The sequence below is a fragment of the Conger conger genome, chromosome 10 (assembly GCF_963514075.1).
Source record: "Conger conger chromosome 10, fConCon1.1, whole genome shotgun sequence".
NCBI classification, from domain to species: domain Eukaryota; kingdom Metazoa; phylum Chordata; class Actinopteri; order Anguilliformes; family Congridae; genus Conger; species Conger conger.
Window position 1 is genome coordinate 22,330,377 of NC_083769.1, and position 22,781 is coordinate 22,353,157.

Below are 22,781 nucleotides of genomic sequence, written 5' to 3' on the forward strand. Positions count from 1 at the left end.
AGAGAGAGGGAGAGAGAGAGAGAGAGGGGGAGAGAGGTGGGAGACAGGGAAGGAGAGGGAGAGAGGTGGGAGAGAGGGAGAGAGAGGGAGAGAGGGAAAGAGGGAGAGAGAAGAGAGAGGGACAGAGAGGGAAAGGGAGAGAGGAGAGAGAGAGTGAGGAAGAGAGAGAAGGAGAGAGAAAGGGAGACAGAGGGAGAGAGTGAGGGAGAGAGAGAGGGAGAAGAGGGAGGGAGAGAAAGAGAGGGAAAGGGAGGGAGAGAAAGAGACTTCCTTTATTAACAATAACAGGAAAAAATAAACACACTTGCTCCATTATTTTGCAAGACAGAACAAAAAAAGGAAAATTAAAACTGAAATCATAGTAAAATAAATCAATATATCACAATCATTCAATCAATAGAAAACAGCTGTCATTACAACATCATTCATTTTCTCTGTATCATGTATCATTAATATATTTATGGTATTTATTCATTTGTAAAATATGTCTGCTTGTTTTACTGCAGTGCAGCACACACTGCACACATTGGCAATATTTACTTAAGGTACTTCATGCCAATAAACCATGCCAAGCAGGCACAAGAGAGAAGAAAGGGAAAGGGACAGGGAGAGAGAAAGGGGGAGAGAGGGGAATTATTATTTTTTTTACTCCATTTCATAGTCAGTACAAGGCATAACTTCCATAAATTACTTTGGAAAACTCATTGCACAAACAAAACTTAAAATGTAAAATGACCCTACTTACAATGTACAATGCTCTGGATATTATGAAAATGAAAAAAAACAATAAAGAGAGGGGAGAGAAAGAGTGGCCCTGGTGACAGTACTGACTGAGACGGGGGGGGGGGGGTGAGGGCGAGGGTGGGGGTGAGGGTTGAGGGGGGTGAGGGTGAGGGTGAGGGCGAGGGTGGGGGTGAGGGTGAGGGTGGGGGTGAGGGGGGTGAGGGTGGGGGTGAGTGTGGGGGTGAGGGTGAGGGGGGTGAGGGTGGGGGTGAGAGTGAGGGTGGGGGCGGAGAGTGGGGGTGAGGGTGAGGGTGGGGGTGAGGGTGAGGGTGAGGGTGGGGGTGAGTGTGGGGGCGAGGGCGAGGTGGAGAAGGAGTGATCGAGTGGCCCTGGTGACAGTACAGACTGAGACGAGGGGGGGGGTGAGGGTGGGGGTGAGAGTGAGGGTGGGGGGGTGAGAGTGGGGGTGAGGGTGAGGGGGGTGAGGGTGAGGGTGGGGGTGAGGGCGAAGGTGAGGGTGAGGGCGAGGGTGGGTGGGGGTGAGGGCGAGGGTGGGTGAGGGTGAGGGTGGGGGCGAGGGTGGGTGGGGGTGAGGGTGTGGGTGTGGGTGAGGGTGAGGGCGAGGGTGAGGACGAGGTGGAGAAGGAGTGAGCGAGCAGAGGGTGGAGGATGAGGGGATGAGCTGAGACAGAGGTGCACTCAGGGGAGAGCAGAAATTCGGGAATAGGAACAGAATGCGCAGAACCAGTCAATCACAAACTGGAGGCAGACCTGAGCCATCATGTCAGTTTACTCAGCTGTTGCATGACCCTCTGCGACTAAAAATAGAGTGTTTATAATCTCCTCACACATATACACACTCACACATGCGTGCGCTCAGACACACACACGCCCACATGCACGCACACACATTCCTACATACATGCATACATCTCCCTCTCCCTCTCTCTCTCTCTCACACACACACACACACACACACACACACTCACACACACTGTCTTTTCGAGACATAAGAGAACCCATGGGAAGGAAATTGGGCTTGGGGGGGGGGGGGGGGGAGTTTTACGGGGACAGGAAATGCACTTTAATCCTGACCACAGGAAGCTCTTGTTCTGGGGTTTTGTGTATCCATCCTGTAACAAGGGCTTGCACCCCAGTGGGGATTTCGGCTGGTTCTAAAGAACAACAATTAAACAAAGCCATATTCAACTTTCCGTAATGTACCCCCCCCCCTCCCTACACACAACTTTCCATTCAGTTCTCAAGGCCCATCCCACAGACCGCCCAGGGAAAAGACTTCCCCATATGTAACTCAATATGGCTTGTGCAAAATGAAAGGCCTCACCACATTTTCACAGAACTTTGGCTTGGGAGCCCTCGACTATTACCACAATACTGCAGTCAGTCCACCCGACAGCGCCCTGACCAGTGTCCTCTTCTTCACCACACATTCTCTGCTGCTCCATCATGTGCATACCCTCTGCTTCCCCACTGTTTGGTCACCGGAGTTTATTGAGCGGTTTATGAATATTCATGGCTGGGCCAGTGACAGAGAATATATATGACATCCATGTAAGACTGCTGGGTGGCTCATTCACTAAAGGCATCATTCTGTGGTCATGGTTGAGCCCCATGGTCTCTGATTGGATGCAACACGGAAAGGCAGGGTGAGGCGCAATTAGGGGCTGCTAGCGACCCATGGTGTGGGTGACCACTGCCGGTCAACTGGGGCGTCCATGGACTGCATGCGAAGGCCGCATATGAAGGGTCTTCCTCTGACTCCACTCTGTGTGACCAAGTGTGAACAGTGGCTGTCTACAAGGGACTGAACCACAAGTGGGGCTCGCACATTAATATGGATGTGGCTGCCGGACATTCCAAATGAAGGTAGGAGCACGGACATGTCCAGCCCCACACTAGGAGCCAAATTAATATTTGAGAAAAATAGAACCGTACAGAGAGCTTACCATCTGAGCCTATAGTCTGTGACCTTCAACCCTTGACCTGGGTCACTTGGAGGCCCAGAGGTCAGAACTAAAACCATGTTGGCTCTCGCACACATAACCAGCTCTGTTCTGAGCATAGAATCACTTATATGAATGAAGTACTACCCTATTTAGGCCCACAATGCATTGCCTTATTTATTGCATAGTGGGGCCAAAAAGTCAGAAGACACTACCGAGAACTCATTGTTTTCTCTATTTATCATGGGATAATACAATTAGGGGTCGGGACACTCCGTCTATACTTCTTTCGCAAGAATACACGTTTTTAATAATATAAGTCAGAAAAAGAGTGTCGGTATTCATTGAAAGTCCGCCTTTGGCCTTGATTACCTCCCTCACTGTGCTTGGCACGGACTCCACCGGCTTATGCAAGACCTCAGACATTTCGTCCCCACTGTATGAAAACAACATCAGGAGGTAAAATGTAAGCTTTCCTCCCAGGCAGAGTGACAGCTGATAGCAGCTCTGAGAGCCAAGAGGAGCGCTGCACGCCAACCCTAAACATGATCTAGAGAGGGAGCACAGTGGGTGAGGATGAGCCCGGATAGCGTGCGAGTCAGCGCTGCCCTTTTTGTGTGGACACACCTGAGAATCAGCATGTCCCCCAGAAATCCCACTGAGGCCCTTCACACAATGAGAGAGAATAATGCCATCCCTCAAGGCAGATACTTCATTCAGTGTGCAGTGATTCAATACATCTTGTCTGTTTTTTGGTGTGTATGTGAGTGTGTATGTGTGCGAGTGTGTGTGTGTGTGTGTCTGTGTTGTACCGCGTTTCTGCATTTGTATTTCAGATTTATGAGATTGTACAAATATTCCTACATAAAATCTGCACTTTAACCACATGTGAATTGTTTGATTAGAAATCTAAAATTGTGGAGCACAGATCAAGAAAAAATATGCATGTGCGTGCATGCATGTGAGGGTGGCATGTATGTGCATGTATGTGTGAGTGTGAGTGTGAGTGTGAGAGTGCGTGTGTGTATCTTGGGTGTATGAGAGGTGAGGGGGTGGTTTTGACACAGCCTGTTCATCAATTACTACGGTCCTGCAGCGGTTCTCAACCATGTTCCCTTTCATCGTGTCCCATTAGCTGCCGCTATTATCGTTATTATACCCCAGCCCTCCTCTCGGGCCCGTGTTTGATTAGATTCGTCACGCCAGATTCAAGGTCAATTAATCATTCACAGCGGTACAAAAGACCCCCGCAGCGCGCAGCACGAGACGTGTCATCCTCCCCCGCTTCCTGCGCCGGACGCGGGCGGCTGCTGCTGTCAGATCTATTTCAGCGCCTTCCAAAGCCAATCAAAGACCACTTTGCCGGGTCTTTATGAATCCAAAGAAAGAGTAAGTCATGTAATAAGGGACGGATGCAATGCCATCTGCTGCCTTGGATAGTGACAGGCTGTAGACAGTGCGACCCACAGAAGAGGGCCCACATGTATACCCTCATGTATGTGATTAGAATCTCATTGAGCTGAAGTCTCTGCATAATCTACCTTTCAACGTTAAACAAACTGAATAGCCAATTAAATAGATATGAATAAAACACTTGTGCTGATAATGCTGGGTATTTATAGTGTGTTTGTTTTTCCCAAGAGCCCCTCCAGCTCCAGATATTTTTGATCTCCATTGTGTGATCCAGTGGTGCCCTCTGAGCTGCCAGGGTTAATGACAGAGAGAAATTGCTCTGCGTCACACACACGTACGCGTGCACACACACAAACGTGCACGTGCCTACAGACACCCTGCTCCACTGTGACTCACAAACTCTCACACGCACACACACAACAAAAACGGGGAGAGAGGATGAGAGAGAGAAACAGAAAAAAGTAAGAGGCGTGAGAGAAGAGAAGAATGCAGAGGGGGGAGTGATGGCCCAAAAAATGCTAATCCTTCTGATTCCTCGCCTGATTATGGAGAGGGTGCTTCAAGCTAAAAGGGGATGATTTTAATAGATTAATTTATGGCACAGAACAAATGTTTTCATATTTCCCCTTTTTGCTGACCTCGACAAAAGGTTCCATTCACTTTATGTCTGTTTGGCTCTCTCTCTCCTCTTGCTCTGTCCTCTCTCTCTTTCTCTCTCTCTCTATCTGTCCATCTGAAGGCTCTCCCCAGACCTAGCATTCTAACTTCAGTCTGTCTGCACTTAAAGGTTACAATATCTGTGTGAATGTTGATAATGTCGTGGTTAAAAAAAAGCCTGAAGTCAGAAGCCCAAAAGAAGAAAAGCTCTGTTCTAAGCAAGGCCAAAAACTGCTTTTTTCATACTGTGGACAGTGAAGAAAAGAGAGCAGTACACACCATTAACTGAGCTTGCATTTCTTGCAGTATCCATGTATTGATTTTTGCTGAAGTTGATGAGTGGGAAATTTCAGTGCTGCTGTTTTGGTTGTTTTGGTTGTTCCTCTCAACTGCCTCCTGTCTCCCTGGCCCCTGAAATCCATCAGTTCGTGCTTTCTAGCCAGCGTGTCTCCATGAGAGACTGTGCCCAGATCTGTGATTGATTGCTAATGCCTACCTGTGTGATCAGCACTTGCTCTCTCTTGTCTGGCAAGAGAAGCAGGCTGCACCAAATAACTAAGACTGACCACACACCCTCCAAAAAACACCTGACTGACCACACTGCCTCCCAAAGACACCTGACTGACCGTACAGCCTCCCAAAGACACCTGACTAACCGTACAGCCTCCCAAAGACACCTGACTGACCGTTCATCCTCCCAAAGACACCTGACTGACCGTACAGCCTCCCAAAGACTGACCGCCAATCTCCAGCAGTATTGCTCACCTGGTTCTCACAGCATCCTGAAGGCAAAGGTCATAGTGGGAATGGATCGATTTGGACAGCCGCTGTCACAAAAATGCAGGTCTACACTCTAGTTACCCCTGCAAACTCTGTCTATCTCCCTATACCCCGGTACCTCTCCATAGCTCCCACAATCCTCAGTTCTGTTCTTCCAGTCCAGAACTGAAGATCACATTCTGCTGACTCAAGAGAAATGGAGAAGGGTTATGACAAAAGGCATCCTTGGTTCCATTTGGGTAAAAGAGAGCTGACTAGAAAGCACTCCGAAAAGGGCCCCTGATATACGAGTCATTAAAATCCCACTACGCTGAAATACAAACTTCCCTAGGCAGCAATATCACTCACAAAGTCTTCATGATTATGTTTTTATGCTCCATGATTTCTAATGCATGTACATCAGCATGAAACATTAACTCTGAATTAAACATTGGAAGCATCTCTGAATTAAACTAGTTTGTGGTTCTGGGGATGTACGTATGTTTATTTTCAATGACTGAATCAAATCTAAATCAAATCACATGCAAAGAAAAGTTATTATTCTAAGTTCTGAAGTTCATGCCATGAACTGGATTCTTTGTATGGTTTCTTCCCGGTCTCGATACCACCTGCAGTTTGGATTGTGAACCCGCCCACAGACCTACCCACAGTCCTCTGCCTGTACCAATGCAATGGGGCAGCTGTAGGTGCTGTTCCACCCAGCCCTGCAGTGCTGTGGTAGGAGGGAAAAGATGAGCCAGTGGCATTGTAACTTTGCTGCTGTGTACCCCTTAGAAAGCATCAGAAAATCCTGCAACTGTTACAGAGGAGCTGAGGGGAGTTGTTATTGTAGCCTACCTCCCTTTCTGTCTCTCAAACCCACTTACTGACTCTTTCTATCCATTTCTCATTTCTCTCCTCGCTCTCTGTCTGTCACTCTCTTCAGATAATGATGAACCATTTCATGCATGCATGCACGCATGCACATACACAAACATATACAGTAGAACCTCAGACATCCGAAACGTAGAAAAATGTAATCCAAACAGGGTATGGAATCAGAAGTATAACATTAATATAAAATGACGACTGCAAAAGGGACTGATCTTAGCAGCTGTTTCTAAAGAGTAGCGTTTTGACAGGCAAATAATTTAAATGCAGAAAAGATCGCATCACACTAATGACTATGGACGACTATATCGATTTATTTCTGATTTGCCTATTTTATTAAGTTCAGCCTACAAGTTTAGCATATTGTTTGTTAGCCTTTGATTGCACTTTACTGTTATTGTTTCAGCAAATGCCCAAGAGGTTAGTGGTTCATTATGACTCAAAATGTACTGAAATAAATATAAAATTACCTTACATTTCAATGTAATTTGAAGTTCCAAAAATGTCAGTGTTCTGACGGCACGAGGGCATGATTGTGACTCTTTCTCTAGTAGAACAGGTTGGATGGACTAGGTAGAACATCATAGACAACCTGGATCATGAATATAATACACTCTCTGTATCTCTCTTTCACGACACTGCAGCAACAGGGATCTGGGCTTCATTGTCTTAAAAGTCATCCGGTTGTTGCACACCCAGTTTTGGTCTGTGGACCCCTACAATTCACCTCACTTCACCAGCATGTTCATGGACAAGACATAAAGGATCACTGAAATAGTGCAGGCAGTGAGGATCCTTTTTTTGACCCCGTGCCACTCTGATGTTGTAAGACTAGCGGACATTCTCAGCCAGAAGCAATGGTAATGGTCCAGTATTAGGCCCCTGAACTTGCCTGGGATCTGGTGTCGATCCAGAGGAACCTCAGCAAGCTTGTGGGGCAAGGTCCAACCACAGTACAACCAGACCCCTCCAGTTCTCCTGAGCTCAATGACCCGTCCAAGATGAAAACTAAATGGAAGAATGCTCACCAAACTCACCAAGTACTTTGTATAGAAAGAACAGCTTTTTTGTATTGCAATTTTGTTCAGGATTACCGAACTTGTTTTAGGGGAAAAGTACAGCTGTATGGAGAAGTGTGAGTCACTAGAGATGTACTTCTGCTAATAAAGCAAATTCTATGGAGCAGGAGTGGAATCTTTATATTTGGACGACTGATTCACAGGAACTGGTTGAAATGCCACTGAAAAGAAAAAATAGGAATTCTAAAAGGAGCCAGAACACACAGTCCAGGTGGGTTAGCTGCGCTTGGGTCCATAGAGACGCAGTCTTCCCTCAGCAACGGTCACTGAAATAACCCCTTTAATTTATACACTGCTGTTCCATCACTCTCGACACTCACACAGCTACTTTAATGACTGCCAGTGAGAGGAGGGAAAACAGTCCCAAATACGCCGTAATGAAGCCGGCAAAGGCACAGAGGAAAACTTCAAAGACGAGCGGACATGACAAAACCACAAAATCAACACATGAAAAGTAGTGATGAGGGGAAAATATTTTTAAAAGGTACAAGTTCACAGAATAGGTCAGGATCAAGCTTTTCTTCAAAGCTCGATCTTGAGTAGAAATTTTAGAATTCTAATGTGAGTTTTTTTTGGCTTCTGGCCTCTTAATTTTTTTCCTAGGCTGCTGCTGTCTCTGATGTTACTGTCCAGCAGTGCGAAATCTGCGGCATCTCAAAATACCACAATTAGAGGCTCTGCAGCCTTTCCCCATATTTGTAATCATGTGACTGCTAAAGGCTTCGGCTCTAAGAGTAACCTCTGCACCAACCCTGAAGGATGATCGGGTTGTACCGACTGTTTGTGTACTAAGCCTTTTATCACAGATTCCATAAAGTTCAGGGAGAGAAATTAAATGCAGTGTTTCTGCTTTTTTACCCAAATTTCGCTCCAGACCAGGAATCTTTTCTGATCCAGGGACCCCCACTGAGGCTCAAGGGCATCCATGGGACTCCCGTCGTAAGCTAAAAGGGTTATATATTTTTTATAGTTATAATTTGAAATATTTTCAGAAATCTATATATAGTCAAGTCTTAGTGAAAGCCAGTGACCCCCCTACAGTACCTTCGAGGGCCCCCTGTTGAAAACCCAGGCTCTAGAGTCTACACTAGCAGAACACAGACATCCGGCTTTTGCATTGTGGCATCACAACACCCATGATCTACAGGAATTTATCAGCTTGTGTAAGATCTGTTGCAAATCAGTCTTTACCAGAATCCTATCCCAGGAAAAGAACAAACCCTTGGGAATTTTCCCTTAGCCCCTTAGCTGTGGATTTTTCAACAGTATCTTAAACACAATCATGAATGACCTGCTACGGCTATCGAGCTTCAGCTGCCTACACCAAAGCCTCTGAGCTCAAATTTCCTCTCCTCTCCGTGTCTGGATTTCGCTACTCGCTCACATTGCCATAGCAACTAAACCCATGAGGCGGCGAATGAGGGACACCTTCACAAATGACATGGAATCAAAACACACGCATGTACATGTATACAAACTGAACTGTTCCTAAAATCACAGCCATCTCAGTGCCATGCTCTTTTCTTCTGAAAACAAAAGATAAGCTGTTTCTACAGCAGCTTGCAACTAATATTATATCACAATTAAATGAACCATTTTGGTTTAACACAGAGATCAGGCAGCGTCCGTATGGCTGCCAGATGAAAGGCAGAAAACGCTTTCCCGTCAAATAATCAGATTCCACCAGCAGGGTGTGATTTTGTACAGGGGGGTCTTTCTGGCCACTGGAGAGCTTATCTCATCTCCCAGATATAGAGCGGGGTGCTGCGTATAGCTTCATTTCAGCTCAAGTCTGAGACATATTTCAAAATATTACAAAACAATATACAGTATACTGTAAGATAAATATTTAACAAAAGATGGAAAGTCCAGGGGTCCTTCCATGTGCTTCCTCCACCCATCAGCTCAGCCAATCAACTCAACTATTTATTACACCAATTAGCTCTACTTCCAGGCTCAATAATTGCTCATTTGCAAATCCAGATGATTGGAAGAAAATACTGTGGAGGACTTCCCCCTCTGCCTGGATCCCATTTTGGGAAGTCCTGGGCCCTATTTCACATGCATCGCTTCAACAATCCAGGATAACTGGATGGGTATTGTGTCAAATGATGTTGCTAATTAAATTTGGGCTTACTCTGTTTCACAAACGTGATTTACAATTTGATCAGTACATCTAGGATTGAATCATCTCAGATAACTGCATATCCACTCTGCTATAAAGGGGAGATGAATTGCATGGCAAAAACAGGATCACACTCCATATATAGACACGAAGGGAGGTTATACTGCCCCTTGCGAGATCACGACACATCAAAATAGACAAGGCAATATTTTTCTATCTCTCAAAATGTAACCGTTGTTGTTTTTTGTTTTGTTTCTGGTTTGTAGATAGCTGAATGATGGCAACAATGGAGAGGGCATATTTTATACATTTAAAGATCGAGAAGCAATCCTAACTAGCAAATCAAACCTATCTACACCAAACAAAATGAGAGAGGAACCCAGGCACATACTAGCAGATAAATGAAATACGTAAGAAGATTTTTTATTCACTTGTCTTCTGATAATGGCACCACACTGACACATTAAATTACATTATTTTTCATGACTTCCCAGTGCATGTGCTGCTAAAATAGAAGCTGCCAGCAGATCAAAGTCAGATATAAATAACAGGTTGCATCTTTATGGTAATTCTATTATTCAACTAGGTTAGTTAATAGAAGTTGGTTAAGCTCATGGGACATTTGGGAATCCTATTTAACATTTAACATTGATTTGTTAGTGATTATGTCAATATTACCACTGTGAAAGCCTCTTGCAAATAATGTCAAATTTACCTGTGACTACAGAGAAACATATACTAGTGTTCACCTTTGCATGGCTAGGAAATGTGATGAACATACTGATATGCCTTTTAAACACAAAGCACTGTTTCCCGATTGCTCGGTATACTGTGGCCTTGTATTCATTTCCTCATTTTACTCCTGTATTTATTCTGTAATCTTGAATCCTGTTTGTTGATTCCATCTTGCTTTTGTCCTCATATGTGAAGCATTGCATTTTATGTATGAAAGAAATTATAAAATAATTCCCTCACGACTAAATCAGTAGCACAAAGATAGTGCCTTAAAGGGTCTTAATTTTGGTCTCTGAAATGCTCTCTTTTAAATGCACTTTTTTCAATAATGGCATATACATTATTACCTCGTTCTGCTGTTTGTGTATGTGTAATTTCACTGTTTGGCTTATAGGCTATATTCTTGTTATCCGGCGAACTTGCTTAAGACCTGCAATTCTGGGCTTAAGACTCCGATAAGAAGTTAAATGGTGAACTTTGTGAAACAGAAAATCTTGAGTTTATCCCAAAACTAATCTGGTTAACAGAGTCTTCGACAGCCAGCAACACTGACTTCAGGAAACGCCAGAAAACCAGAGCCCAATACGGTAAGAAGCAACAAAAAGTAGGATTGCCTCCCAGCATTGCTTTACTGGCCTACATGGTCTTCTGATGACCTTTGACCTCCCGTCTCCAGTATTGGAGTAACAGAAGGACATTTGGTGCTATGAGGGCCTGGTTGAGCAGACCCGAAGAAGGGGTGTTGCTGTACACATCTGGGGCAGCCCCACCCTCATTTGCGTCGCTCTCTGTAAACAGTTTGGCCAGCAGCACTAGAGCTTCGTCATAAACTTCCTGTAGGAAAGCCGCCAAAGCAAACATCTTCGCTTCGCTTATTTCTCACTTAGAAACCTATCATGTAAGAGCATCAGGCTCTCCCTACCCATCCATCCTGGCCACAGGCACTCACCTTAATGCTCACTCTCACTCAAAGCTGACATGATTCCTACTCCGCACACCACACACGTTCTTGCGTTCAAAATTGAAATAGCTCTGTTCCACAAAAAAACACTTCAGGGTACATCGAGCTGCCAAACTGCCAAATCTAAATCTTTGAGAGAATCCATTTTGAAAATTCACTTCAGATTTATTTCTCAGTTGTTGAGCAGGACTTATGGAAGAATATGTACCATACTGACATGCACTGTACCCACTGCAGTGAAGTCTATTACATGCACACATTTATTATAAAACAATTATTACAATTTTTTAATAACTTATTACTTACAATTTCCATATCTTAAAAAGTCCAAGAAACTGTGTGATATGAATCTGATACTAATCATAGGCAAAGTAAACCAAGGCACATATATTTGCATTGGTTGGCACTTCCATTCAGAGTAGCACATTTTGAACCTCAATATCGCACTCGTTTCAAAAACCAATCTCAATGCCATTTTGCGGGTCTACTACAATGGCAACGGGTGCACCAGCTACTGATTTTGGTATTGCTACGTTGCACGATTTCTGTGTTATGGATAATCTTAAAAAATGATCATAAAGCATTAAGACAAAATAAAGCATTTGCACAAAAATAGCTCAATTTACATTTTATTAAAGTTGAATCAAATATGTGAATCAAATTTGAATCAAAATTTTAAATTTTCTTTACTTAAGTTCAAGCCTCTCAAAGAATCCACAATCTGCCCAGTGGTAAGCACATGTTGTTTGGCGTACAGTAGGCATTATACATGGCAGTATACTGTAGCAGTTGTCAGATCTGTGCAGATACCTTGATGGAGAGCAGGCTGATGTTAGCATTAGAACTGATCAATTTAATTTCCTGTCTTTTAAGGCTTGCAAATGCAAACGTTTCACTTAAAACATAGTTTTTTGTGATTAATATATAATTAATTGAAAGAATCCCTATTTTGTACATTATATTGAAAATGATCTGATATTATTCAAAGTAGTAGAACTTGTCTTCCCATTCTAATATGCAGTTTTGTTTGTTATTTGTATTTGGTTCTGTCCCAGAGCGTATGAGGAGCACTGGGAGTAAGGTCAGGATGAGGAGAACGTGTTTCCCTGTGGGAACGTCTCCTTCCTGTCTCCCGCTGCTTTACTAAACAAGGTTTGGAATGCGCTCCTTCGGTTAATGAGGAGTCCCCAAATCCTCCTGCTGCACACCCCATACAGAGGGAACATAGGGTAAAAGATTTTTTGGTTGTGTTTATTACACAACACAATACTGTTAATGGTAGCTTCTCACATGATAATAAAGACTTTTGTATAAACTGAGATGGACAAGGAGACTGAAGAGATGGGCCAGAGAGGGGGATATTTCCGGTGGGAGGGGTGGGGGGGGGCTCCAGGAATGATCCAGTTGATGTTCAAATTCCACACAGCCAGATCATACGACTCTCTGCCCAAAGTTCTTCATCCTGGAGAGCAAGCCGTGTGTGTGTGTGCGTGTGTGTGTGTGTGTGTGCGTGCATGTGTGTGCCAGTGAGAGAATGTCTAAGATGTCACGACCGGGGGAGAGCGAGGGGGAAGGGGAGGAACAGTATAAAAATATCTGCCACTATTAATCTGAGTCTTAAATTGCCTCACATTCTTTTAATTTCTCTGCTATTTTTGCAGCATTTTCCCATAATGCATGTACAGATAAAATTCTGCCTTATAAGCTAATGGCAGAGGGGCAATCTTCTGTGAGTGATGACATTACAGAAAGAGGAGCTGCCCTCCTGTGACATTACAACCAACAGCTGTTGTTATTGTTTTTTTCCATATTTCATATCTCCCCACCTAATTACCGATTAGCGGTCATAACTGAGCACAGGCCCGTCCCGTCACCATGAAGTCGGCCAGTTTGGGAGGGCAGCGCATGAGGGAGGTCAGGGTCACATGGTGCACAGGAGGGATTACCGCCACTGCAGTTATCGCATGGCTGCACATTTCTCTCGTGCTGTGCACTGAAGCTTCAGGTCGGGCACAGCCCAGCACGCCAGTATCTACACTGCAGTGGACCGCACACGGCAGAATCCATCAGAACCACAGAGTCTATCAGAACCACAGACCCAAGAACGCTAGTCCACCAGAACTATAGATCTGTAATATCACAATCCACTAGAGCCACAGACCTGAGACATCACTGACATTATAAACAGAGACCAAAGCCCTCAGAGTCCATCAGAACCACAGACCTAGAATATCAGTCCATCGTAAGCAGTAGGGGGAGCAGACTGACCTCAGATCAGGGCAGAGGGGCATGAATGGGGAGAAATATGGGAGAGCCGGTGGCCTGAATCAACTGACCCTTGGGATAGACAGGCATACCTTTCCAAACTTTCAAGAGTTTGTTTGTGTTCTGCAAACATCGTCCACTGTCCCTTCCAGTCACCGGCCGTGAACCACAACCCCCCCATGAGAACCAGCAGTAGCTGTAAAAACACTCAAAAAAACAACAAGCAAAGAACAGGAGAGGCAAGTGGACCAGGGCAGGCTGTAAACACAACGCTGTGAGAAAACTCTCCCCCCGTAACCTGACCCTATTATACCGTGCTATTATACCGAAGGCACAGGCCTTGGTCTAGATGATATGTCTTTTTCTTCTCCTTCCTTTATTCTCTTCATTTTGTCCCCCTCTTTATCTCCTGACAGCTCCGGTAGCCAACGCTCTCTGCGACTCTCTCGGCCCTTTCATAATTCATACCTTCTCCCGCTGACTGCCAGCATCTGTAAGATTACCCTATTTTTCTTCTTTCTTCCCCTCTCTCTCTCTCTCTCTCTTCCTCTCTCTCTCTCTCTTCCCCTCTCTCTCTCGCTCTGAGCACCACTTGGTGCGCAAGAGTCTCAGCAACAGCCTCGGCCGAGGAAGAACATAGCAACAGACACTGCTGGCTTAAAACAGAATGGTTATTTTTATCTTATTAATTATCACCTTTCTGCGTACTGTATACAGGCTGGCAGTTTCCCGGGATCTCTAAAGATTTAATATGCTGCTATCATTCCACTTTCAGAGCCTTTCAAGGCTTCTCGTTTCGTACGCAACTCCTACGCACCCCAAAGGCTAAGAAAAGCCCGGCTCTGATGGGAGTGAGTGGGGTGCATTTTGAGGATTCTGAGCCCTTCGACAAGGCAGCCCAGAGCAGCTACACACCAGTGATGGCAAATTGAGCCTTCATGGTCCATAAAGTGGACAGGGCAACCGCTGACCTCAAAGGGCCAGGAAGTAAACAAATGATAGTATTTTGCTGCAGAGAGCAGCGCCAATCGGTTCGTACTGCACAAGAGATGGTGAGCGGTGGTTCTGCTAGGTCATACAGCTCTCAAGAATTGAAGGAGGAATCCTGACTATCCTGGGGCTCACTGTGCGCCAGAATGCCCCAGGGGGACAGCGGACCACAGCATCCAGAAAGACAGGGTTTAATTCCACAGGGTTTCCCTAGCCTCCACGCTAACGAGCGACCCAATGGAGGCCCCTGCAGTCTGCCTGTGCCAGTAGGATAAGGAGCAATGGCTGCACAGCAACACGGCCCAGCCTGGGCTAATCTGAGCCCCCACATATTAACAAAGGACACAGCCACAGTCGGACAGGCATTACAATGAAGAGAGATAAATGTAATAAAAGGATCCTCCCAAAGCTCAGCTACAAATGCATGCAGGATTTATTATATTAACATTTCACAAGTGGTCAAAGCATCATTGTCCACAGTATGGTCTCTACCTTTAGTTTCATTCACTAATGCAATGGAAAAGTACACATTGTAATATACACATACACACACACACACACACACACACACACAAACAGGTACCACCATTTCAATCTGACTGGACTATCACCTGGACTGTGTATGTAATTTATCTAGTTCCAGTATGAAACTGGTACAATGATGCAGAAGTAAGTTTATCTCTCTCTCGACATGCTTTTACAATATTCATGAAGCAAACAGTCCCAAAATCTTTCTGGTTCATGCATATGATTTGTCAGGATGCATAAAACCAGGTACGTGCACAGACAGACCTCAAGGGGGGCTTGAGCCCCTGCCTGTTTGGCCTCACACTCAACCAGTGCCCTTTTGGACGGAGGTGTTTATAATTTGTATTTTATATAACATATGCACAGGTCTGCAGTTTTAGTATCATACTTCATCGCTCTGGCGATGCCTCAGCTGCAGTGCTACTTGCCGAGATAAACAAGCAATTCAGTTGGATACACGGATTCACATTGCTGTACTGACACACATATGTAGATAACAGGTATCAATACTGTGAATTTCCTACTATGTACCGCTTAAAATGTAGTCGGATTTTCTGATTTAAAGCTAATTTATTCTAGGTTTAGTTATTTTATACTAGCCCACAAGCAAGCTAGTCTATCTAAGACAAGCAAGACAACTTACAAATGTTCAATGTTTGAAGCGTGTAACTAAATTTAGTGAGGTAAGTGTCCCCTTTTCTTTAGTAATGCCACAGACAGTAATTCAGCTAGTTGTTCCACTCTCAGTAACTGTGTGTGTCGCCATGTAAAGCCAGGCCATAATAAATCTACTTGTGCTGCTCACAAGTGCCATTGCAGAGGGCATAATCTAAAACAAGCCAACATGAAAAGTGCACCTACAAGACCTGGCAGAATCCAAATAAAGCCTTGTTAGTGCCACAGGTAGGAGAGAGGAGAGTAGTTCCTTCTCCGGTCTGAAGACAACGCAATTATCGGCTGTTATTAGACAGAGGCAGTGCACAGCATGTGTTAAAGGCACACACATCAGCATTCTCTTCCTGGTTTTAGTATCTAAAAAGACCAAAAAAATATTTGCAAAGAGCAGTGATGTTGGTTTATTGAAAAGTCCCTAACCCTGCCTGCTGCAGAACCCAATTCCTCCTCCCCCTCACCTCCAGTGTTCAGCTCTCTGTGTTCATATTTATCAACATCATCCGACAATTATGTAAAAACATGTCATATCACAAGGGAAATTGATTTCCAAAAAGCTTTGAAAAATAGCATTTAGACCCTAAAATCTGAACACTTCTACCAAAACGTCCAATAGTTTTACTTGAATCAGGACAGAACAAAAACTGAAAGCTCTAGGATAATATAAGCTCAAAAACATGAAAAATAAGTGTGTGGCCCTTTAAAGTCCACTGAGACCAATTTTATTCTCCTTTCGAAGAGATCAGAATTGACTGGCCATTTCCCTCCTTATTGATCCAAACCACCTGCCAATCACAGGCCATGACTATTTAGACCTGACCTCATTCAGTATAGGAGCTTTTACCCAACTGTCCCACTGCCAACATGCCAATTTCATCTGCAGACAAGGAACTCCCTCTTATTAATATTAAATGCATACAAAGTGCTATCAGCCATTAAAGTCAGGACGCTACCTGTCTGTTTGTTCACAGCAGTGTGATCCATATGGCAGACACGTTTCACCAGATGCTTTACACTGGGTTTTGATTGTAGGAGAGGGGTGCTATCACACACAGGTGCAACCTCATACAGGTGCAGCCACTCGTTCAAGCCACAAGAATAATTTTAGCGTTGGCTTCCCGATCAGTGACCCAGTGCATTCAGACCTGTTACAGTACGCAATGAAGCATTGAAATATTGTGTCCATTAAATATCCATTAATATCCCTGCAATTAGCCCAATGGTTCTTTCCCAACCAGCCCTTATTAATTATTATTAATGCTGTGCTTGCCTGTTACATCAATGTAGGATTTGAAGTTTGTAATGGGGATTTCTGAGGCCTCGTTAAAAGAGCTTTTGCGGGTAATAATGTGCTAATAACATCGTAATAATGTGTCACGTCTTAAGAAGCTGGGGAAATACATGTATAACCTGTGGCTCTAAAATCACATTCATGCTCCATCTTCAAGATTTCTGCCTCCTCCTCCTTTTTGCTCTCGATCCTTCTCTCACTCACCCATTTACTTTACACGTGTGCTCTTCTCGAAAAACAGCCCTTGTCACGGGTGTGCCTTTGTTCCGTGTTGTCCAGTCAGGCCATGTAATCTCACCTATTGCTGGAATAATTCAGCACACTGTGTATATTAAAGGACATAGATACAGACATCACACACACAAGCGCACGCACCTACTGTATACACACACTTATGGACACACACATGTATTATCTTACACGTGCACATGGATAAACCTACGCACACACTCACAAAATTCCTGCTAGATCGCTTTCTCTCTCTCTCTCTCTCTCTCTCTCTCTCTCTCTCACAGACACACACACATACACATACACACACTTACTCACATACACAGAAAATGCTGTTCATTGGCTGTTGACAAGTGCAGAAAAGTTTGAGTCCATCAGGTTTGGGAAAATCTGCCCTTGTCACAGCAGGGCTCCTTGACTATAAACTGTCACCCCTACCCTAGACTACTCATTTGGCGAATCACAGCTCGCAGACTTATCACGTGGCTAATCTCTTCCCAGAATCCACTGCTCTGACATAGTGCCTAGGCCACAAAGACACACAGTACACAACCACTATCCTCACCTCATCTCTCTGTGTCTTCTCCAAACATCACAACAGACACGTGTGTGTGTGCTTCTGAGAGAGACTATTGGAGCTTAGATAAATGGGTTGGCAGTTCACCAGATCTGTGAGATCAAAATACTTTCCACACTGAGTGTACGTGAGGCTACTTTTATCCTTGCCTTGAAATCTCCCACCCATTTTTTTTATATTCGTCTTCTTGCATCAGCTAGATAACAAATTATTATTTAGGTATGGATGATAGATTTGGTTTTGACACATGAAATACACTTTCATACCAATGACTCCAGTGTGCCCAAATCACTCAACATTCTGGCTTGACCCTCCACTTAATATTCAAGGGCATTTATACAGGGTCTTTCATTGTATGTTCTGAAACACTTTGGGGTTTTTTGAACAAGTTTATTAGAAACACAAGAGTGGCCATTTATCCACATGGGGCTGAAGAAAGAGGAAGAGGAGGCAGGAACCCAGAAAGCTCCATGAATTCTTCCCTGGACCAAGATCCTCACACAATATCCCACTCAAAAAGAGGCCAAAAGTTTCAAAGCTGAAGTTTGCAGGCCGTCTCTTCATCCTGTCTCTAGTTTCAGTGGATGGCCAACCTGTCATCGGTGCAATAGAAGCTCAAATCTACGGGTCGTGTTTTGAAACCCCACCCCACCCCACTCTTGGTGAAATGTCAGTCCTCAGTGCACCTCACAGCCTGCCCCTGATGTCCAGCAGTCCTGAGACGCAGTGCACGCCTGGCAAGAGCAGCACCGCAGAGGACGGCTCCCAGCCTGAACGTCTCTCCCCGCCTCACTGAACAAGAGCATCAACGGTGCTAAATATTGATCACCGATTAGACGGGGAAAGAGCGGAGCTCTAAGTGAGGCTCTTGCGGACTCCTTGAACCACGAAGGGGCAACTCAGGACACCAAGGAATCAAGCCTATTGGCCTGGAAGATGACAGTTTGCCCATTGACAAACACAATGGTAACAGTACTAACAAATCAAACTCGCCGAAGGTTATATTCACTTCACTAAGTGGTATAAACAACAGCACAAGCTCAAACGCTGCAAGCAGGTTAATTTATCCAGTTTACCAGAGAAAATACAGAGTATAGAGCCCTACTCTGTGAGTTGGAGCATGTTTATATGTGTGCACTTAGGTTTATGTGCATGTGCATGACTGCGGCGGTCTGTGTGTGTGTGCATGCATATATGCATATGTGTTTGTGTGTGTGCGAGTGCATGTGTGTGCATACATGTCTGTACAAGTGTGTGTGTGCCGTATGCATGGAAGTTTGTGTATGTGCACATGTGTGTTTGAACTCATGCATGACTGCACGGGTGTCTGCATATGTATGCACGCATATACAGTACATGCAGTACATGTTTGAGCATGCCGGTGTGCAATTGCGTGTGTATGTATGCCCATCTTTCCCATAACCAAGTCTCCCGGCGCACACATCCTCCACGGGACTGCAGTTCAGTCTATGATAAATATTTTATAGAAAGAGCTCCAGGTTTTGTGTGGTATATAAACAGACCGCAGGTGTTGGGGACTTCATGCCTGCTGTTTAATGTTATTACAATTACAGACTGTCTGTCTCCCTTCTCAGTACTGTGTAAACTGTGTGGTTTCGGTTGAAACAAGAAAGAGAAGCACTAGAAACTTAAACCAGTTACAGCTGAGAGCCTTTTTTGTGTGGAAAAAAGACCCAAATGGTTTAACTATTTAAAAGAGCTGCAACCTGTATCAATTTTACAACATACGGGTCACATTCCAAACTCACGCCATCGCATGCAAGATCACATTTATCAGAGAGGCTTGCGATGTAAAGGCAGGTGGTCTTAGGTTGACGGGCTCTGAGGTCATGAGTGCAGGGTCTTGGGTCTTGAATCACATGGTAATTAAGAGCACATTAAGTGCTTAGCAGACAGTAATGGGCAGAAGGAAGCTACTCTAGCAAAGCTGACTCATCAAGCAGTTTTGCTTGTACCGAGAATCGTTTCTATGTGTATGCGTCTGTGCATGTGCATCTGTATGTGTGTGTGTGTATGTGTGGGTGTGTGTGTGCTTAAAGACTGAAACGGTCTGAGATAAATTATCTTAATGATTTAAGAGCATGTTTAAGATATTAAAACATTTTTCAGTCACCTCACCAGTGCACAAAGCTGCGGGACCTGCCCTCCACGCGCTTGGCATGTGGTGTAAAGCAATGGAAACGGCTGTGTGGGCAGTCCTGGTGTTAATGCCAAACACAGCAGGTTTCTGAAACCCCAGGATGCTGGGAGGTTGGGGGGAGATTTCAGGCCCAGCATTAAACCTCCGGTGCTGTTTTGTCCTGAATTGTCTGAACATCTTTCAGCACCCATACAGCACAAACCCAGGCACAATATGAGCTCACAAACCATGGATTCAAGCCAACCTATAATCAAGCGCACATTTGCTCTGAACTGTAATACGATATATTTAGATTATTGCTTGATGTATTATTAGATGCATGCACAGATATTTCTGCCACACACAATTTTGTGAGCTCAGAAAGAACATTCTGTAAAAGTGTTTTAATAAACACCGGACAAGAATGGCGGCACATTCCGACGCTGACAAAAGCTCATTAGGCCATTATTTCTTACGGATGTGGCAATCAATAAAGTCGATGTTTCACTTCGTTAAAGAACAGTGCCGCGGTTTTCTTCGCCTTAAATTAATTGAACAGGCCCTTTTCAGCGAGGACCTTCTTCGATTAATGGAAACCCAAGTAGTCTCTGTATTGGAGTTTTGTTGAAGGATGTCTGATGGATGTAATCCTGGGTCCAAGCCCACATGCTGGGCTGGGCATTACTCAGACCTCCAGGGGGGGTGCATACCATAGAAGCAGGGCCGGTTAGCCTAATCCCATACATGCAGACCTGCTCCATGGGAACCAGCAACACTCCCCATGCTCCTTATTGCCCCCTCACCCCTCTACACTAACTGCACCAGTAAGCACATGCTTATTTCTTATCTTACTCGTGTTGTAATACGTGGTTCATTCGGTTAAGAAAGGAATATATACTTGTAAGTTGTAATATTTAGTTTGCATTGTGAGTACAAATGATGAATCTGTAGCTGTGCATTTTGCCATTCATGTAGCATTCACTTAAACACCACTGTTTACAATTAGACATCTGTGTTAAAGTACAGGGGAAACTGGGGATATTAACATGGGACCTCAACTTGGCAACCTTAAATCAGTGGGGATTTAAGAACTTGGCAACCGTACACTGAGAACCACAGTATTCCAATCTCTGCGTCTCCCTTTCTGTCTCAAGTTTAAACTCTGTTTTTCAACTTTAGGTGCTTTACCGGCATGAAGTAGGACAGCTGCCAAAGGAAATGTCAATGTGGAAAAGAAAAAGAGCAACAGCATTCAGCTAATGATTAAATAGACAAATACAGCACACTGTATTCTCCCTCTCTCTGAGTGACAGACATCTGTTGCTCCTGCCGAGAGAGATCTCAGAGTTCAGAGCAGAGGAGGGCTGAGAGGAAGGGGCGATGGGGCGGGGGGAGGCCAGGAGTGGAGACAGGGGCTGAGATTAAAGGAGGTACACAGGAAGGAGAAATCAGCCAAATGAGGAGACAAAGAGTTCATGAGAGAAAGAGAGAAGAGGAGAGAGAGAGAGAAAATGCCCCCTGTCAGAAGGAGAATAGTCACTAGCGGAAAGGACAGGTTAAAAAGGGCACCACTGACCTCGAACCCGGGCGTAGCAGCAGCCACACTTGGCCAGGACTTTCCGGAACAAGTGCGGGCAGGAGCACCCCCGCTGGCCCTGGCCTCCCCCTTTCATGTTGTACCCCGATCTCTGGCAACAAGTCTTCCAGCCGAGGGCATGGCACAGCACACACACAGACACACGCACAGACACACACACAGGCACTTACACACGCACACTCACTCCAGTGATATCGCCGGCAATATATCCCCCAAAAAAGTGTGAAAAAAACTCTCAGCTGAGAAAAGAAATCCACCAAAAATCTACAGTCCTTTAAATCAGCATCGCAAAGACCACGAGAGGAAGATGAATGCAAAATGTATATGTAGTTAAGGCAGTCCAGAGTTGTTTAGGCATTACACCTTTGAGAGGAGGAGGAGGTATAAAATGTACACCTCCGTCTCCCGGCGCTCTCCTCGCATTGACTGGTCACATAAGGGAGATCTGAGAGTCTGCTCTGAGAGAGTGAGAGCGAGAGAGAGGGGGAGAGAGAGGGAGGGAGAGAGGTGGAGTCAGCGGCAGCTCTTGTTGCTGGCTGTTTCAGACAAGGTTTTCCCTCCTCCCCATGGTTTTTCCTCTCCTCTGTTCCTTTATCTCTTTATTCTTTCACCATTCCTTCCCCCCCAACTCTCCTCTCTTCATCTCTCTTCCTTCTTTTGGCATACCTCCGTTCCACCGCTCCCTCCCCGTACCCCTCTCTCGATCCATGACGCTGTGGGACACGGGAGGCGTGTGGAGTGTCTCCTGCTGGAAACCCAACACCGCGTGCGGCTGAAACCCCACACTCCCCGGCGTCTGCTCTGAGGAGAGGGGAAGCCCAGCAGGCCCGACGGAGACACTGCCATGCCAACCATGCGAAGACAGAGGAGAAAACTCTCCCTCTATCGCCCCCCTTTTCTGAGAAGCCATTTATTAAAATCTGATTTCAGAACTGTGGAGTGTTTGGCTTTGTCCGTAGTCAGGGGCAGTGTGTTTATTTCTGGGGGTTTGTTTGTGGTGAGAGGGCCAGACCAAGATTACTAATCAGACCCGGAGATGTCTTAGGGGGCTGCAAGCTTGCATTCCACACTCATCGCTGTTTATACTAGTGTTGTGTCACACGCAGCTCTGTGGGAATGTGTGTGTGGACAGAGATATGTAAAATATGTAGAATAGTACCTTGTTATTTTTAGAAAGGTCTTT

At 44.9% G+C, this 22,781-nt stretch overlaps 1 protein-coding gene across 2 annotated transcripts in view; it reads right to left on the minus strand.

The window, feature by feature from the left end:
- Positions 1-22,781, minus strand: part of arhgef25a (Rho guanine nucleotide exchange factor (GEF) 25a) — a 66,185-nt gene that overhangs the window by 25,211 nt on the left and 18,193 nt on the right. The window contains exon 1 of one of the 2 annotated variants that reach the window (XM_061258981.1): positions 21,578-22,032. The exons of the other annotated variant lie outside the window; for it this stretch is intronic. Within the exon in view, the coding sequence (XP_061114965.1) occupies positions 21,578-21,674 (97 nt within the window). The 5' untranslated portion in view covers positions 21,675-22,032. Of the gene's footprint in view, positions 1-21,577; positions 22,033-22,781 lie in introns of those variants that run through there. 2 annotated transcript variants of the gene reach the window in all.